This window comes from Phyllopteryx taeniolatus, chromosome 13 (genome assembly GCF_024500385.1).
Source record: "Phyllopteryx taeniolatus isolate TA_2022b chromosome 13, UOR_Ptae_1.2, whole genome shotgun sequence".
In the NCBI taxonomy this organism is placed as follows: domain Eukaryota; kingdom Metazoa; phylum Chordata; class Actinopteri; order Syngnathiformes; family Syngnathidae; genus Phyllopteryx; species Phyllopteryx taeniolatus.
In genome coordinates, this window is record NC_084514.1 from 23,980,865 (window position 1) to 23,995,845 (window position 14,981).

At 39.2% G+C, this 14,981-nt stretch overlaps 1 protein-coding gene across 7 annotated transcripts in view; it reads right to left on the minus strand.

Moving 5' to 3' along the window:
- The window catches only part of atp10d (ATPase phospholipid transporting 10D), a 118,296-nt gene that overhangs the window by 90,406 nt on the left and 12,909 nt on the right, over positions 1–14,981 (minus strand). For 4 of the 7 annotated variants that reach the window (XR_009791571.1, XM_061795712.1, XM_061795710.1 and 1 more), the window contains exons 3-5: positions 14,498–14,692; positions 1,533–1,737; positions 834–919 (exon numbers count right to left, since the gene is read on the minus strand). Coding sequence is in view for 6 of the 7 variants with exons in the window: in XM_061795712.1 (XP_061651696.1) it covers positions 834–919; positions 1,533–1,737; positions 14,498–14,692 (486 nt within the window). In the remaining variant the exon portion in view is untranslated. Of the gene's footprint in view, positions 1–833; positions 920–1,532; positions 1,738–1,819; positions 2,849–2,872; positions 3,444–14,497; positions 14,693–14,981 lie in introns of those variants that run through there. The other 3 variants (XM_061795711.1, XM_061795713.1, XM_061795716.1) reach the window with 3 other exon arrangements.

Consider the following 14,981-nt stretch of genomic DNA (forward strand, 5'->3'; position numbering starts at 1 on the left):
ATGGAGGCAACCAATCAGAGGAACAAGGGCAAAGCGAATACAAAACTTGGTCAAACAGAAGTAGCTGTCAGAGGGACCCTTTCTGGACAGTCGTGGGTCAAGGTGTTTTTTTTAAATTAAACTGACAATTTTATACTAAGTCCATGTTAGGAAATCACTCTATGGAGGTCTAAGTAGCCAAAATGTGGGACCTTTAAAAACTGCCCTCAACAGTTCATCGCTAAATCTACAAATGCAAGTTAAAACTACCATGCAACGCCTTTTTCAGGGACGTTCCTGCTTATTTCAGCAAGATAATCCAAAGCCACATTCTGCATGTGTTACAACATTGTAGCTTCGTGATAAAAGAGCTAGACTGGCCTGCCCGAAGTCCAGACCTGCCTCCCATTGAAAATGTGTCACGCATTATGAAGCAAAAAATACGATAACGAAGACCCCGGACTGTTGAGCAACTGAGGTTGTACATCAAGCAAGAATGGGAAAGAAATTCGCCTACACAGCTTCAACAATTAGTGTCGTCAGTTCCCAAACACTTATTGAATGTTTTTAAAAGGAAAGGTAATGTAACACAGTGATAAACATGCACCTGTCTCAGCTGTTTTGGAATGTGTTACAGGCATCAAATTCAAAATGAGTGAATATTTACAAAAAACAAAGTTTATCAGTTTGAACAGTAAATATCTTTGTATTGTATTCAATTGAATATAGGTTGAGAAGGATTTGCAAATCATTGTATTTTGTTTTTATTTACATTTTACATGTCCCAATTTCATTGGAATTGGGGTTTGTAAAAATGTAAAAATCATTAATACAGACATCCTTTCGGTACTTACATAAAACCTCGAAACGTGCCAAGGTCATTGTTGGGATTCTCACACTCAATATGACTGTGGAAGATCTCAGGGTTAAATTCCACTCCCTTGGGGGAAAAAATAAAAAAAATATATATCCAAACTGCAAACAAACAATGAATGTGCATACAAAAAAATGGACTCTCAACCTGTATCTAACAGGTACAGTAAGTGTAATGTACTTTTGTGTACATTATTTAGCAGTTTTCATGTGGATGGGTAGTATTCTGTATGTATGCCAAATGTCAATGTGAAGGGAGCTCTTGTATATTTGAGAATAATATTTTATTTATTTATTATTTTAATATTTTGTTTTTGTAGTTTATGTTTTATGTTCAAGCTTATGTACAGCACTTTGTTACAGCTGTGGTTGTTGTCAACATGTTCTATAATAAAGATGACTATTCTACTGGTCTTAATCCGGTGATTAGAAAAAGTTATAGTATCAATTCTAAAGTGTTTATTATATGGGTTCCAAAATGTAACAGTGTTTTTCAAAATAATACACTGGTGTTATTACCTGATAACACCTTAATAGAGCTCAATGAAAATAACCTAAACTTTTGATTCCTTCCTACCATCATTCAGTCTCTATGTTTTTTCTTTTTTTAATCCGACTACATATACAATGTAAAAAGACTTTTGGCTCCAATGAAATGACAAAGTCCCTATTTCCCCTACCTGCAGTGGAAGACCTGAAACCATTTTTCTCTGTTTCAGGTTGGTCTCCCCATCCAGGTTGGAAGTCTCAATGTAACATATGCCATGAGGATCAGAGGAATACAGGAGCAAAATATCAGCAGGGATGATATCATTGCAGGATAGGCGAACAAAGTCTCCAACTTGAACATCTTTCCAGCGTCTATCAATGTAGGCTTTCTGCTTGCTGTTAAAAGAAGAATAAATATTTATATTAATATCTACATAATAGCGGCACGGTGGGAGACTGGTTAGAGCGTCAGCCTCACAGTTCTGAGGACCAGGGTTCAATCCCCGGCCCCGCCTGTGTGGAGTTTGCATGTTCTCCCCGTGCCTGCGTGGGTTTTCTCCAGGCACTCCGGTTTCCTCCCACATCCCAAAAACATGCATTAATTGGAGACTCTAAATTGCCCGTAGGTGTGAATGTGAGTGCGAATGGTTGTTTGTTTGTATGTGCCCTGCGATTGGCTGGCAACCAGTTCAGGGTGTACCACGCCTCCTGCCCGATTATAGCTGGGATAGGCTCCAGCACGCCCGCAACCCTAGTGAGGAGAAGCGGCTCAGAAAATGGATGGATATCTACATAATATTAACATAAATATGCTATGTAAAATGACTAGAAAATCAGGCAATCTAATGTACCCCAAATCAAAAGCGCAAACAACACCATTTATTGGCAAGTATTGACAGAGCATGTTCACCCCTCCAATACAATCAGACCAGTTGTTTTTTTTGTGAAAGTGTCATTTACATGTTTAACTATAGTAGTCCCATTTAACAGCAGCATTTAAACCCTCGCACATGATCAATAACAGAGGGAAAGGAAATATTTTCCATCAGTATATAAATGAAAAGATTCTTGAACACAATCCATAACTCCACTTTAGCCATACTTTTAGGGTTTAATCCTAGTTTTACTTTTTTTGTACAGTCCCCTCCAAATGTATTGGAACGGCAAGGTGAATTCCTTTTTTTTGTTGTTGCATTCTGAAGACATTTGGGTTTCAGATCAAAAAATGAATATGAGACATATGTTCAGAATTCCAGCTTTTATTTCATGGTATTTACATCTAGATGTGTTAAACAACTCAGGACAGAGCATCTTTTGTTTGAAGGAATTGACCTTGCCGTTCCAATACTTTTGCAGGGGACTGTATGTTATCGAACTGAGGTACTGATCTCTTCTCATTTTTTTGTTAAGAGTTAGCTAAAAAGACAAATACATTTAAATGGAAGTAAAGCACCATACTATTAATTGTTAAATTATATAAACCTGTACATGTTTTCAAACTATAATAACACAACTGGATAAAGACACCAACCTGCTGTAAACACGACAGACAGTTTTGTTAACCAAATTATCCAATCTAAACCTGCAGTAGTCCTCCCAGATATCTTTGATGGCTGTCACAGAGAGGACCAAAAGGATCGGGAACACAGCAATTTCTGGCTGGAAAGCTTCAATTACCGGTACAAAATTGAGAGCAGCCAAGAAGATGAAGTAGACATTGGCAAACCGATGTAGCTGCTCAAACAGATTCTTGGGCAAGAAAGAGAAGATTGAATATTTTGTGGTCTTGATCTTGTTGCTTTTGTATAACTCCAATTGTTGAGACGATTCATTATCCTGTGTGGAGGACGATACGACTATTCTCTTTTTCTGCTGAGGTTCCTTTACAGCCCAAATATGAGAGAAAAGCTCCAAGCTATACATGAGTCTACTGCTGTCCACCAGTTGATTCAGATCAGTTTCTCTTTATATGGTTTGCCTTCTCAAGGTTTTCTTGAAGCGATTCTAATTTAAAAAAACAACAACAATTATTTCTCTTGCAATAACTAACGATCCTGAAACTGAACCATCCAGGTGGGGATACTAAGTAAATAGTCAACTCACAGAGGACAGAGATCTTTGCCACACCTTTAAAAAGGTACACACTGTGCAAACAAAACCAAAGTTCACATTTTACAACTCACAGGAAGACGGATTGCTTATTCGGGTTAACGAAAAGGAGGATTATAGCTGAGTGACACAGACTATAACTCGCTCTCGCTCAATCTTGAAATGCACTTTCTGTCCCATCCTTGTCAAGGCTAGACCACTGTGAAAAGCAACAGGAAGATGACAGTTCCTATCTCCTCTGTGGATATGCTGCTTCATAGTTTTAACAGTTCCTGTGTTTACATTCTGGGCAATCTAGCTGCACTTCCTTTTAAGATGACCAAACAATCATTTACACCAAGGTTTACTGTTGACGTAAATGTTTGAAAGCGACATCTCAGAAACAATCACAGGAAAATGAAAAAGGGATTTAAAAAAAAAAGACGTCCTTTTATACTTTGAGCTACTACTCAATGGGTGCACCAATGTCAAAAGGGCACTATTGCCTCTCAGTTCATTTTGTGCGTTGTAGGAGAAATATATACAAATAGATTAATTTAGCACACACAATGTGATTTATCAAAGCTGAGATGAATTGGAATGGCTGGTTTTGCATCTTTAAATAAATGGTAAATGGACTGCACTTATATAGCGCTTTATTGCCACTATCATAGTGCCCAAAGTGCTTTACAAAGACTCCCATTCACCCATTCACACACCAATGAGCGGCTGCTGCCATGCAAGGCGCTGCCGGGCCCACTTGGAGCAAATTAGGGTTCAGTGTCTTGCCCAAGGACACTTCGACATACAGACAGTCGGAGCGGGGATTCGAACCAGCTACCCTCACTGGACGACCCGCTCTACCTATTGAGCCACGGCAACCCAATCACTGGGCCTGGGGCTTCCAGTTGGGCCTCGGAGCGCTGTAGGTGCAGTTAACTGAGCCCCCCCACATTCACGGCAAATTTAGTCAACATAAACTTATGTTTTACATTTTACCCAATAAGTAAATTGTCCATGTTTGGACAAGGTTATTAGTACTTTATTTGTAGTTGCTTACTTTTTCAAATCATGGCACTGTCAAATAATGCTAAACCAAAAGGTAACGAAACGATGAATGGTGGGCTGGCCCTTCCAAGACGACGATTTGGCAGCAAATATATACAAATTGCCTGTTTGGTACAGAAACTCTTTGAATGGAATTGGCCCAAACTGGGTATTATTGGTACAATAATCTTGCATTTCAACTTTTCTGGCTTCATTGCTGTGTGCTTCTCTACCCTTGGAAGTAGCTTCATATAATAATCCTATTGTGAAAATAAAGGGACTAAATTTTCCAAACATTTTAGACATAATCAAGCTTTGGAGTCAGTTTTGCTTCTGATCATCTCTTTAAATCAGGGGTGTCCAAACTACGTCCCACGGACCATTTGCGGCACGCTGTCCATCTTTTTGCAGCCCTCGGCATGTACTAAAAATAATATTGAAGACGGCCCCCAACCTTAATTTTCCTGGCCTCGTTATATTGCCCTGTGTAGCATGTGTGCTGGTTTTCCTTGTCTGTCACCTCCAAAGAAACTGGATGACAAGAGGTTTTACTCTGTGCATAGGTCTCAGAGCCTATGAAAATATGAAGATATGAAAACTAGAACCAACTAACAGATGTACCAAGGTGGTGGCCAAGTTGACAGGGTCAAAGTTCCCATCAAAGGCAATGCATGGACATTAGCTTAGCGTCGCCGGAGGCAGGCAGCTCGAAAGGGGAATTCACCTATTCATATCTACGGCTGTTGCTGGAGCGCTAGTCGTGTTTGGTCTGTCGAATATTCTATACTGATTTTGGTACCGTATACAGTTGTTTTTTTGTCACGCTCTTCTTTATGGCATTCAATCGTAACAAAGGCTTACCTGCTCCACGACATTATTTCCCCTCCCAAGCACCAGCGAGGTAAGTTTGGATAAATTTCGAAACTTACCAAGCATTTTCAAGCTTTTTAATGTGTACAATAATTTTGTACTGTATTGGGTGTTTGGGGGCCACGGAAAAAGTGCTTCAATTTAACGTAGAATCGGCTTTAAGGGACGAAGTCATTGTTCATACAGCTGAGCAATAATTGTGCAAGCGGATTACATATTTCTTTCCCAGTACTTTGACCTGGGAATGTTTTCTGCCATTTATCCATATAGTTGAACAGAAGAGTTGTTACCTTGCGGGGGAACAACTCTGCTGTAGTTTTTACATATGACTCCTGTTTAATGTCACGTTCCCTGAATCGAAACGTCCAGAAAATGGATGTCGATCCCTTTTCGAGGCACTAGCGTCTCGTCTCACCATGATGATCCTTATTTCCAATTTTTTGTCTACTTTCTTCTCTCAGCATGACTCGCTCTCGTCATTCCACCGAGAGACTGAGGCTCCCGCTGCAGGGTGCACTTGGCGCCGCTCGTTTGTTGTTAAGGCAGCTTAATGAACGTGTGAGAAAGTGCTTCACATGCAGCAGCGCATCTTAAATAAAAATCTCCAATGAGCAGGTTAATTTAATCGTGGTAGCCAAACTCGTGATCACGATTAAAATTTGAGTAATTGTGCAGCCCAAACATAAACGTATAAATATACAGTTAAGAGGCATTTGTAGTTGATAACATTCATGAAATTACCGTTGGAAGCAACGAAAAATATGAGCCATCACGGTGGGTCAGAGTAACATCACAAGGGACCAGGCCAGCGGCAGGTCAAAACAAAAATGTAATCGACTATTTTACACATTTGGCAGAACCATAGAAATTAATAGAAAAATATATATAATACGGGATTATCATATGGATTTGAAAAATAATTTTACTCACTTGATGTTATTAAAGGGGGTTTGTCAACTATAAATTTGGGAAATTTTGTCAGAGTAACAACTTTCCAACTTGCTCTATAAAGAAATTTCGAAGTTGTGATTAAAAATAGGACAAGTGTTCTATGTCATCAGTAGTGGTTTACAGTGTTAAGGTGAATAACGCATGGCTTTAGCGTGTTTAATAAATACAATTTTAAGAATTTAAAATTGGCCCTTGTATCCTTTGATTTTTATGTATGCGGTCCTTGGATTAAAAAAAAGTTTGGACACCCCTGATTTAAACCGTCATTAAGAGACACAGCTTTTCATATCTGGGCCACAAAAGACATCTGTTTGTGGACAGTAGATTTGCTTCATTTGATTACATAGTAAGGGAGCGTAATCAAATTATTATTTTTGCTCGTAAAAATTTCCATCCGTTTTCTGAGCCGCTTCTCCTCACTAGGGTCGCGGGCCTGCTGGAGCCTATCCCAGCTATCATCGGGCAGGAGGCGGGGCACACCCTAAACTGGTTGCCAGCCAATCGCAGGGCACATACAAACTAACAACCATTCGCACTCACATTCACACCTATGGGCAATTTAGAGTTGTCAATTAACCTACCATGCATGTTTTTGGGATGTGGGAGGAAACCGGAGTGCCTGGAGAAAACCCATGCAGGCACGGGGAGAACATGCAAACTCCACACAGTCGGGGCCGGGGATTGAACTCCGGTCCTCAGAACTGTGAGGCAGACGCTCTAACCAGTCGACCACCGTGCCGCGAAAATTTCCATAAAATGGTTATTTAACCTCTTGATGACTGTCTCATCATTAGGCCTTATTTTATCAGGTTGTGTGACCCAGCTCAATTCATTCAGTCCACAAAATGCCCAAAAGGATTTAAATAGATTTATTTGAAGAAATCTTGCAAAAGGGCAACACATAGTTACATTTGCTAATAACTTTGTTATCGTGCCCCTAGTGAGTTACGGAAATCCTGAAATTGGCCTGTGCTGGAAGACTTCATTGATTAGTTTTAAGATTTTCTCTTTAACCATTAACAAGGCCACTACCAATCTGTTTGTTTTTCAGTGAGGTATCAGATATCTGAAGTGATAAATACAAATAAGCGACTATATTGTAGTTCCCAAATCAAATTTGACCGTATGTTTGATTCATCTTAAAATGTTATACACAATTCTCTAAATTAGCTATTTGAGACAGAAATAGAGTATTGTGACACATTCATTATTCAACCAATTTTGCTGAAATCAAGTGATATATAGCTACACACATACTGTACTTTTCACTGAAAATGAGCAGGCTTGGGGAGTAACAGAATACATGTAACGGGATGATGTAATCAGAATACAAAAAAAGGTAACTATTCCATTACAGTTACAGAAAAAAACATGAAACTCAATCAGATTCCATATTTATTAAACATTGGGAGTCAGTATAAGTATGTTTATCTTTTTTCCATTTCACTCTATATATCACACACCCTGAGTTGTGGATAGATTTTAAAAACTGTTATGACACTAGGCAGCACGGTGTAAAAGAGGTAAGCACATCTGTCTCAGAGTTCTGAGGTTATGGATTTGGATGTGTTACGCGTTCCTCCCACTCCCGCATGTCACAAAAATCCATATTAACAGAAGAAGACAGAAGATATATATCAATATATATTTTAGTAATATTGAATTTCTTTTGTCATATTTGGTGTTGGAGTAATCCAAAAGTAATTGAAAGTAATCAAGTTACGGTACTGACTATTTTTTAACATGTAACTAGTAACTGTATCGGAATAAATTTTTTAAGTAACCCTCTGTTAAATATATTGTGGAAGTTATCATTTATTTGCTTAGCTTGCATTAGTATTATGGACGATTTTGAGAAAGGGAGATGTCTCGCCTTCAAGAAGATGACTCAGCAGGAATCATCAGAGAGAAGGACGTGGCCGGGACGTGGCAGGTGTTGGTCCCATGTTTTCACCTTGAAACGCTACCCTTAGTGTGTTGTGTCTTGTAGCTTAGTACGTTATGTCTTGTAAACTTAGAAACCTCCCTATTTCAAATAAATACAGGAGCGACGGGAGAGATTGTTGAGAGCATGTTGAGAGGCTGTAATCTGAACAATCTCCCGTACGCCCTCCTCATGAGAAAAAGAAACCAGCGTCTTCATTCCTTTTGTGTCTATTTTTTATAATGTTGGGTAAGATAAATCCAACATTAAATTGGTCCTTCGAGCCGGATGTCAACACACCCGAGGATTCCAGCTGTGGAGCTGACTTCCAGTTAAGAGACCGTGGCCACGGCATGTAAGACCCTTTACGGGACTGGTCTTCGTTCTCCTCAACTGGGATCTGAAGGTTGACGACAATCCACAGGATTGAAGACGATTTTGGTGAATTAAATTTTAAATTTTTTTAGGAAAAAGGACGGCGGAGTCCGACAAATTCCGCGAGGACGGCGGAGTCCTGTACGTACTTAAATTCCGTGTTTAATAAACCCTGTGAATACTAGTCAATGGCGGGTAAAATAAAGAAACTAGGAAAGTTTCGTGGCGTCGTAGTTAAATTCCGTATAGGACGGCGGAGTCCTCTAACGAGCTGTTGACAGACGTAGTTAAATTCCGTATAGGACGGCGGAGTCCTCTGACGAGCCAGTGTGAATGAAAACTGTTTGAATGAGAGTGTAAATGGGAAATGGGAAACCACTAGGTTTTTCATTCCATACCAAAACAGTGGGAAAGTAAACGGTGGACTTTTGTGGATGCAAAGGCAAGAATTCTCCACTCGAAAGAGTTGAAGTGAGAATTACCACAGAAAGTAAATTTGAATCACCGTCCTACTGAAAAGAAACAGTGTTCTAGACTACTCTAGGTAGTATTACACTAAACCAAATTCTTTCAAATGGGGAAAGGAAGTAGTAAAATAAAAAAACAGGGATACACTGCAGTGTAAAGGTTGGAAGTTCATTAAATTAAATTTTAAAAAAAATAAAATAAAAAAAAAACAGGATCCTGATAAAATTTTATATTTAGAGACAGGGATAACTGAACACGGCTTTAATGGTTGGTTAAATACACAAAAAATAGCCGCGTTGCAGGAATCAAATTATATAAAATAAAAGAGAATATGGACAAACTACCGCATGACTAAGCCAGCCTGCTTCCCAACTCAACAAATCCTCTTGTGTAATCATTACAGAGAATGAGGAAGTGGATTTCAATTTACAGGACATTCTGAGTTTGGACACTGAAAAACCTGAAATAACCTTGTCAGTAAATGGGAAAGAAATTAAATTTCTTTGCGATACAGGAGCATGTAGGACTGCATGTCGGGAAAAGATTCCAGGTTCCAAACTATCGGGACATAAGGCAATAGTTAGATCTGCAAATGGGCAAATTACTTTTGCCATGGAACTTGAGCCTGTGTGGATTAGAGACCCACAGGGGAGAACTTGTAGAATGCCCATTTTCGTAGTCCCGGAGTGCCCTGTGAATTTGTTGGGAAGAGATGTCTTATTCCAACTAGGACTTGTACTCATTCCATCATTAAATGGAAATATTGTAGTGAAACGAAAACATGAATTAAAAAGAGAGGACCTCTATGTGACACTGGAAAGCAGAGAAATTACATTCTATTACACAATCGATATCCCAGACAAACCACCGTTAAACATTGGAAAAGCCCTGTTGCAGCCTTGCAGCTTATCACAGAAGTAGAAGATAATAAAAAAGGTGATGAGCTGCATATAACTCATACATGGTAGGTTAATTATATAGTGCGTCAACTGGTCTAATTAGGAAGGCGATGTTTTGGACAATACGTGGTGATGAAGGGAAACACATGCATCCTGTTTGATTAGACCAAATGATCCTCACTGAAATTGATGAAGAAATATTTTTAAAAAAAGTTCCAAAAAAATTATGGTCCACAGGACCATTTGATGTAGGCCTTATTAAAGGGGCTTTACCAGTACAAATTAGACCTAAAACAGAATATAGACCAGGGATTCGTCAATATCCATTAAAACCAGATGCACATGAAGGAATCAAACCGGTAATTGAAGCACTAATTAAGGCAGGAGTTATAGTGGAGTGTCCAGAATCACCATGTAACACACCCATTTGTCCCTGTAAAAAAGGCCCCACCTTCAGTGGGTTGGAGACTTACAGGCAGTAAATACTGCAGTAATACAGAGAGCAGCATGCGTACCAGATCCACACACATTGTTAAATTCATTAAGACCAGACACTACTGTGTTTACAGTAGTGGACATAAGTAATGCATTCGTTTCTGTACCAATAGAAAAGAACAGTAAATTTTTGTTTGCATTCACATTTGAGGAAAAAAAATATACATTTACTCGATTACCGCAAGGTTACTGTGAAAGTCCAACCATTTATTCACAAGTTATGACAACACGCATTTCTTCTGGCATCTCCAGATGGAGAGACATGCAAAGATTCATTGGCCTTACTGCATCATCTAGCAGAAGAGGGACATAAAGTTAACAAAAATAAATTGCAATGGTGTAAAAGACAAGTCAAATATATAGGCCATAATTTAAGTATAGGAGGAAGGACTATATTAGAAGACAGGAAAGCTATAGTCTTAAAAAATCCTAAACCACAGACGAAGAAACATATAATAATCATTTTTAGGTCTGACAAATTATTGTAGAGCATGGATTCCAAACCATGCAGAAATTGTTGCACCATTGTCAAAATTAATGTATGAAGACAACCTAAAAATGACATAACCTGTTTAATGGAATACAGAGGCAGAAAAGGCCTTCTGTGACATTAAACAACATTTGGTGTCCAGTGCTGCGCTAGGCCTTCCAAATTTAATGATAAAACATTCATTCAAATGGTAGATTGTAAAAGCTATTACATGACCTCCGTACTTACACAACAATACGGTGATAAGCTAAGACCATGGGCTTATTTTTTTACTAAATTGGACAGCGTGACGTGTGCATTACCACATTGTGTCAGAGCAGTTGTGGCAGCCTTGACGGCAGTAGAGAGCAGTTCCACAGTTGTGTTATTTCATCCATTAACTCTTAAGGTCCCACATACAGTGTCTGGTCTCCTATTGCAAACGAATATGGCGTTTTTATCACCTGCAAGACATTTATCTTGCATGGCCATCTTGCTGTCACAACCACATTTGACTGTTGAGCGATGCACAACCTTAAATCCAGCCACACTAATACCCTTACTTGATGAAGGCACGCAGCATGATTGTCAGGAATTGGCTGAACAAGCTGCTGAATTAGTAGCATTAACCGAGGCATGCAAACTAATGATAAATAAAGATGGTACAATCTATACTGATAGCCAGTATGAGTATTCCACAACAAGAACGCAATTATTGGGAAAAAACAAAGTGCAAAACTACAAAATGAAATTTACATTAGCACAGAGAAAAAAAAAATAAAAATAAAAAACCTATTCAAATGGGCTGCTATATTGAGCCATGCTGTGTCACATGTCTCAACCGGAGGGATGGTGGCACAGATAGATTGACACTCTACGGCCCTAAAAAATAGCAGAAAGAAACACGTGGGTTCATTTAACACACTGTAAAAGAGTCATTTCAGCTGAGTACTCAAATAGGGAAGGTGAGCAAAAGTCTGATAGCGGAGCGGGAGCAGATGTGTAGATTCTGAAAATGCTTGCTGGTCAGTGAAGAAAAAAGACACCAACCCTTTTAGTGAGAACTCAGCAGAAAGGCACACCCACGTTGGTTATGAGATTCGATAAGTTGTTACGTAGCAACTTTGGCTACGATGGTGTTGGTTTTGTTTATGTGGTACATGGGACGTCCCACCCTAAATGATAAAACCAATTTTTTAGATAGAAAATCACCTACCAACTGGACCAATATGACAAACCCAATAATAAAAAAATTTTGAATCATTAACTCGTATCAAAAGGAGTACAGCTGATGACCAAAACTGTGGGCATGGCCTCCAAACGCGGCAAAACGGTTTAATATTTTGTGCCCCCAAAATCAAACTGCTTTAATCATAATTCCATATGCGGCTCTCACCAATGATGCTCAAGAGAATGGGCAGAATTGGGGATTTGGATATGACTGGTATGCAACTATAGGTTTTGGATGGTAACACCTCATTGGTGAAACAGGTTATGATTGGTCCAGTTGGTCACAAAAAATAGCAAAAGAACATAGAAAGAAGTTTAACATAAGCAAAACGGCCCATAGTTTAATATTGAAATACAAATCAAGTCACCCAGTGTGTTTGATGGTGAGCTTGTGGGCCTATTCTGGCGGAAAAGATCCCCACTTCCAAGTAGCATTGTGTTATAGGAACCGTGTTAAACCAGAAATGCCATTGAAAACTTCAAAGAAAGGTGGACAAATTTTAATGGTTAACAACATAACTACTGATGATTGGTTCCTTGTTGTCACAGGAGTTTCAGGATAAAATAACAATTCGTTACTATTGATGGAACAAGCAGCAAATGTAGCGAGAAAAGATCGTGTTGTTTGCATGGGTCCCAGGCCTTTGTTGCGCATAGTTCCAGCACAATTATCACAAGATTGTATTATTCCATTAATGAACGCTACTGTACCAACTGAGAGGTGTAAATCATGGGATCCTATATATCCCGTAACAAAAGCAGATAAACACAAACCAATGTTTTCTACTTTAGTAGCACCAAATAATTTCACTTGTATAAACATGATTAGTAAAGGCAAAAAATTAGGACCACTGAACGACACACAGTGCAAAGTAACCTTAAAAGTCGGACCACAGTTTATGCCAGTATCACGGAGCGACATCTGGTGGTGGTGCGGAGATGATAGACTGTTTGATAGATTACCTAAAGATATATCTGGATTGTGAGCTATTATCACTTTGATATTGCATGTGTCAGTATACCCTATGCCTGTTCAAGATTTAATGGAAAGGGCACCAATGTTTTGTCCAATCTAGAACATAGACAAAAAAGAGATTTATCCTGGCAGAGGCAAAATTATCCAACATAAAACATACATCGACGCCATAGGTGTTCCTCGTGGGGTTCCTAATCAATACAAATTAGCTGACCAAGTTGCAGGAGGATTTGAATACTTCATATGCTGTTGGTGTACGATTAATAAAAATGTTGATGGGATAAACTATATCCACTTCAATGTACAGAGATTAGGAAATTGGACTCAGAGTGGGTTGGAAGCTGTGCACGAGCAGCTCAAGGACGTTCCAAAACCACATAGCTGTCGACATGCTCCTCGCAAGAGAGGGAGGTGTTTGCGGTATGTTTGGAGAACAAACAATACTGCTTCAGATGGCAGCTTGACCAGAGCCATCGATGGTCTACGGACCTCAAGCAACACTCCTTGTGGGACAGCTGGATGGACGTTTTTGGTAAATACAAAACCCTAATTTCACCAATATTGATATCAATTGCTGTTTTTGCAGCCATTCTGACATGGTGTGGATGTTGTATCCCATGCATTCGGGCTTTAATCAGTAGATTAATTACCACAGCAATTACCCCCACATGGAACCGTATGGAGCAGATGTATCCTTTATTGGAGGTTGATAATGATGACGATGATGATGATGATGATGTTGTTTTACCTGATTTGTTTCCTGATCCAGATGATTACGATGTTTAAACTACAACATTCATGTATGACAAGTTTACTCTGAGTGTAAATGTATTTGTTTCATAAAAATGATTCTACAGTTAAAAAATCGAAATGAAGTGACTGTAAAATGATATGAGAATTTGTGCAAATACATGATAAACAGGAGGGAAATGTTAAATATATTGTAGAAGTTATCATTTATTTGCTTAGCTTGCATTAGTATTATGGACGATTTTGAGAAAGGGAAATGTCTCGCCTTCAAGAAGATGACTCAGCAGGAATCATCAGAGAGAAGGACGTGGCCGGGACGTGGCAGGTGTTGGTCCCATGTTTTCACCTTGAAACCCTACCCTTAGTGTGTTGTGTCTTGTAGCTTAGTACGTTATGTCTTGTAAACTTAGAAACCTCCCTATTTCAAATAAATACAGGAGCGACGGGAGAGATTGTTGAGAGCGTGTTTAGAGGCTGTAATCTGAACAATCTCCCATACGCCCTCCTCATGAGAAAAAGAAACCAGCGTCTTCATTCCTTTTGTGTCTATTTTTTATAATGTTGGGTAAGATAAATCCAACACCCTCCCAAACGAGTATCAGAGAATCACTTACCCACAATACACTTGTACTACACTGTTGTTGATTTTTTGGTCAAAGAGATAGCGTCTGTAGTCTTCCACGGCGTCTTTGATGGCGATGACAGTGAGCACCATGAGTAAAGGAATCACTGTAATTTCCTTCTGAAAGGCTCCAACCACTGGCACCCAGTTCAGCAAAATCAAGAAAAGAAAGTAGAGGTTGGCTACCCTGCATACAGGAATGGACAGAGAAAAATGTGTCAATTCTTTTACAAAAGAAATCCAACAACATTTATATTGCACATCAGTTAGTTCAAGAAGAACTTTAGAGAACTCTAACTATCCTTAAGAGGAACCCTTTTTCCATCCATCCATTTTCTGAGCCGCTTATCCTCACAAGGGTCGAGGGAGTGCTGGAGCCTATCCCAGCTATCATCGGGCAGGAGGCGGGGTACACCCTGAACTGGTTGCCAGCCAATCACAGGGCACATATAAACAAACCACCATTCGCCCAGTTA